General features: G+C 36.4%; 1 protein-coding gene across 1 annotated transcript in view; it reads right to left on the bottom strand.

The window, feature by feature from the left end:
* Nucleotides 1-500: 500 nt before the first annotated feature.
* Nucleotides 501-2011, bottom strand: part of LOC101295866 (probable LRR receptor-like serine/threonine-protein kinase At4g08850-like) — a 2701-nt gene continuing 1190 nt past the window's right edge. Inside the window, exons 2-4 of the mRNA XM_004308331.1 lie at nucleotides 1175-1996; nucleotides 704-784; nucleotides 501-596 (exon numbers count right to left, since the gene is read on the bottom strand). Coding sequence (XP_004308379.1) covers nucleotides 501-596; nucleotides 704-784; nucleotides 1175-1996 — 999 coding nt within the window. The remainder of the gene's footprint in view (nucleotides 597-703; nucleotides 785-1174; nucleotides 1997-2011) is intronic.

Genomic DNA, 2011 nt, shown 5'->3' with positions numbered 1-2011 from the left:
TCAAGAAACCCCTATAATCAATATCAAGTATCAGTGAATCAAGGGGCGTAATAACGCTAGTATTATCTTTTCATGTTGAGAGCAGCAAACAAGTCGAAGAAAACACAAAACAAGAAATGTATTGGAAACCATTGGAAATACTCTGTTTTTTCTTTATCACTCTGTTTTCTTTTAGCATTTTTTAAACATAGTATAGTGTCAGTGAATCCTCGTAAAACAATTCTTTCTTAAACACGTCAGTGATATATTGATCTACAAATTTCATCTCATTAATCTGACTTAATTTAATAAGTTGGTCAAGAAAATTTACTAGGAAATTTGGTTGATGCCTATACCAAGTTCGGTGTTAGACTGATTTTTCATTATACACACTCGGCCTATCACATTCAGATACAGATAAACAGAAGATGATTGGAAACCTTACCTGATAGCTAGTCGAGACAATAAGAGATAAAATACATGAACTTATATGGCTGTCTGTTCTTCAACAGTAGATTATTTTAGAACTTCCCGGTGCCCATCTTTTCAACAGTTATCATGCCAACAGTTGCTTTTACTTGCACTTCTTTGATGTTGGAAACATGGTATATGGTATTCTGTGAGGAAGATTAGGAGACAAGTTTTGATTGTGCAAATATAAGTACAAGAATGATGCATGAAAGGAAAGAGATAATTTAAAATTAGAGAACCTATATATGCAAACCATAATCACTAGTAATTCTGTAGTTATGGAACACACATCATCATTAATCCTGTAGTGCAGAAGTCTCTTGAATAACAGTAGCTGGAATAGAAATTTTTCAAGACAAAGAGATGATTGAATCAACAAGTTCTTACAATTATAGTACAGATAATATACCAAAAGTTTCTGATGAAGTATGTCCATGGTACTGAGGGATGAGGACTTATTATAGAAATCTTATAGAATGAAGAGACACTGAAACCAAACTTGGCAAGGTAGAGACAAGATGAAGAAAAACATGATTGAACAACAATTTCGTGTACAGTGAAGACTTGAGCAGATGATTGTCCAGCATCCTGGAACATGCTGGCGCTGTATAAAAATATAATCGATCAGTTTGAGAGAGAGAGAGAGAGAGAGAGAGAGATTACGTACGGCTTAAGATTGTTGTCTATTGAGCAAATCCTTTAATTGTCGTCTGATCAAAACTACCTTCACATAAAGCCAATCATTTGAAGCATTCAAGAAATTGTAGTATGCATATCTCCATGACTTCTTGAATATCAAACTTCCACAGATTCCCCAGAATCCAACAGCAAATCCAAGTCCCAGACTTATGTAAAACCCTTGCGTGATGAGCTCATTTGCATCATCTTCACCACTTGAGACATTAGGTCGACCTGTCCCCTCTGGATCACAAACATGAAGTGGAAGTCCGCACAACCAAGGATTTTCAATATAAGATGAGGCATTAAAGCCTTGGAGCTGAGTGCCAGTTGGAATTTCACCAGACAAGTTGTTATATGACAAATCCATGGTGCCAAGTCTATCTATATGAGCAAGGCTTGTCGGGATTCCACCATGTATCTTGTTTCTTGACAAATCAAGTGAATCTAATGACTTCAACTTTCCGATATCTAGAGGGATTTGTCCACTTAAACTGTTCCTTGACAGGTTCAGAGAAACCAATCCAACAAGGTAAGTGATTTCACTTGGAATCTCCCCAGTTAATCTGTTGCTTGAGAGATCAATTCTCTTGACTAGTCCCAAGGTGCTTTTGTATGAAGCCAATGTTCCTTTCCACATGAATGTTGCATCATCTTCATAATAAAGAGAAGTCATCGGTGGTTCGGCCTCTGATATATTAAAAGAATGCCTGATGGTTAGATTTGAATTTCCTTCTTGTGCCAAAGAAGTCAAATTGTTGAGGCATTTTGGTATAGTTCCCGAGATTTCATTCACAGAGACATCCAATATTTGAAGATGTGGTAGGTGACATAACTGTGAAGGCAAACTTCCACTAAGCTGATTAAACTGAAGCATAAGAAT

Source organism: Fragaria vesca, linkage group LG7, assembly GCF_000184155.1.
Source record: "Fragaria vesca subsp. vesca linkage group LG7, FraVesHawaii_1.0, whole genome shotgun sequence".
Taxonomy (NCBI): Eukaryota; Viridiplantae; Streptophyta; class Magnoliopsida; order Rosales; family Rosaceae; genus Fragaria; species Fragaria vesca.
The sequence above is the reverse complement of the archived record's forward strand: the minus strand, read 5'-3'. Positions and strand labels throughout refer to the sequence as shown.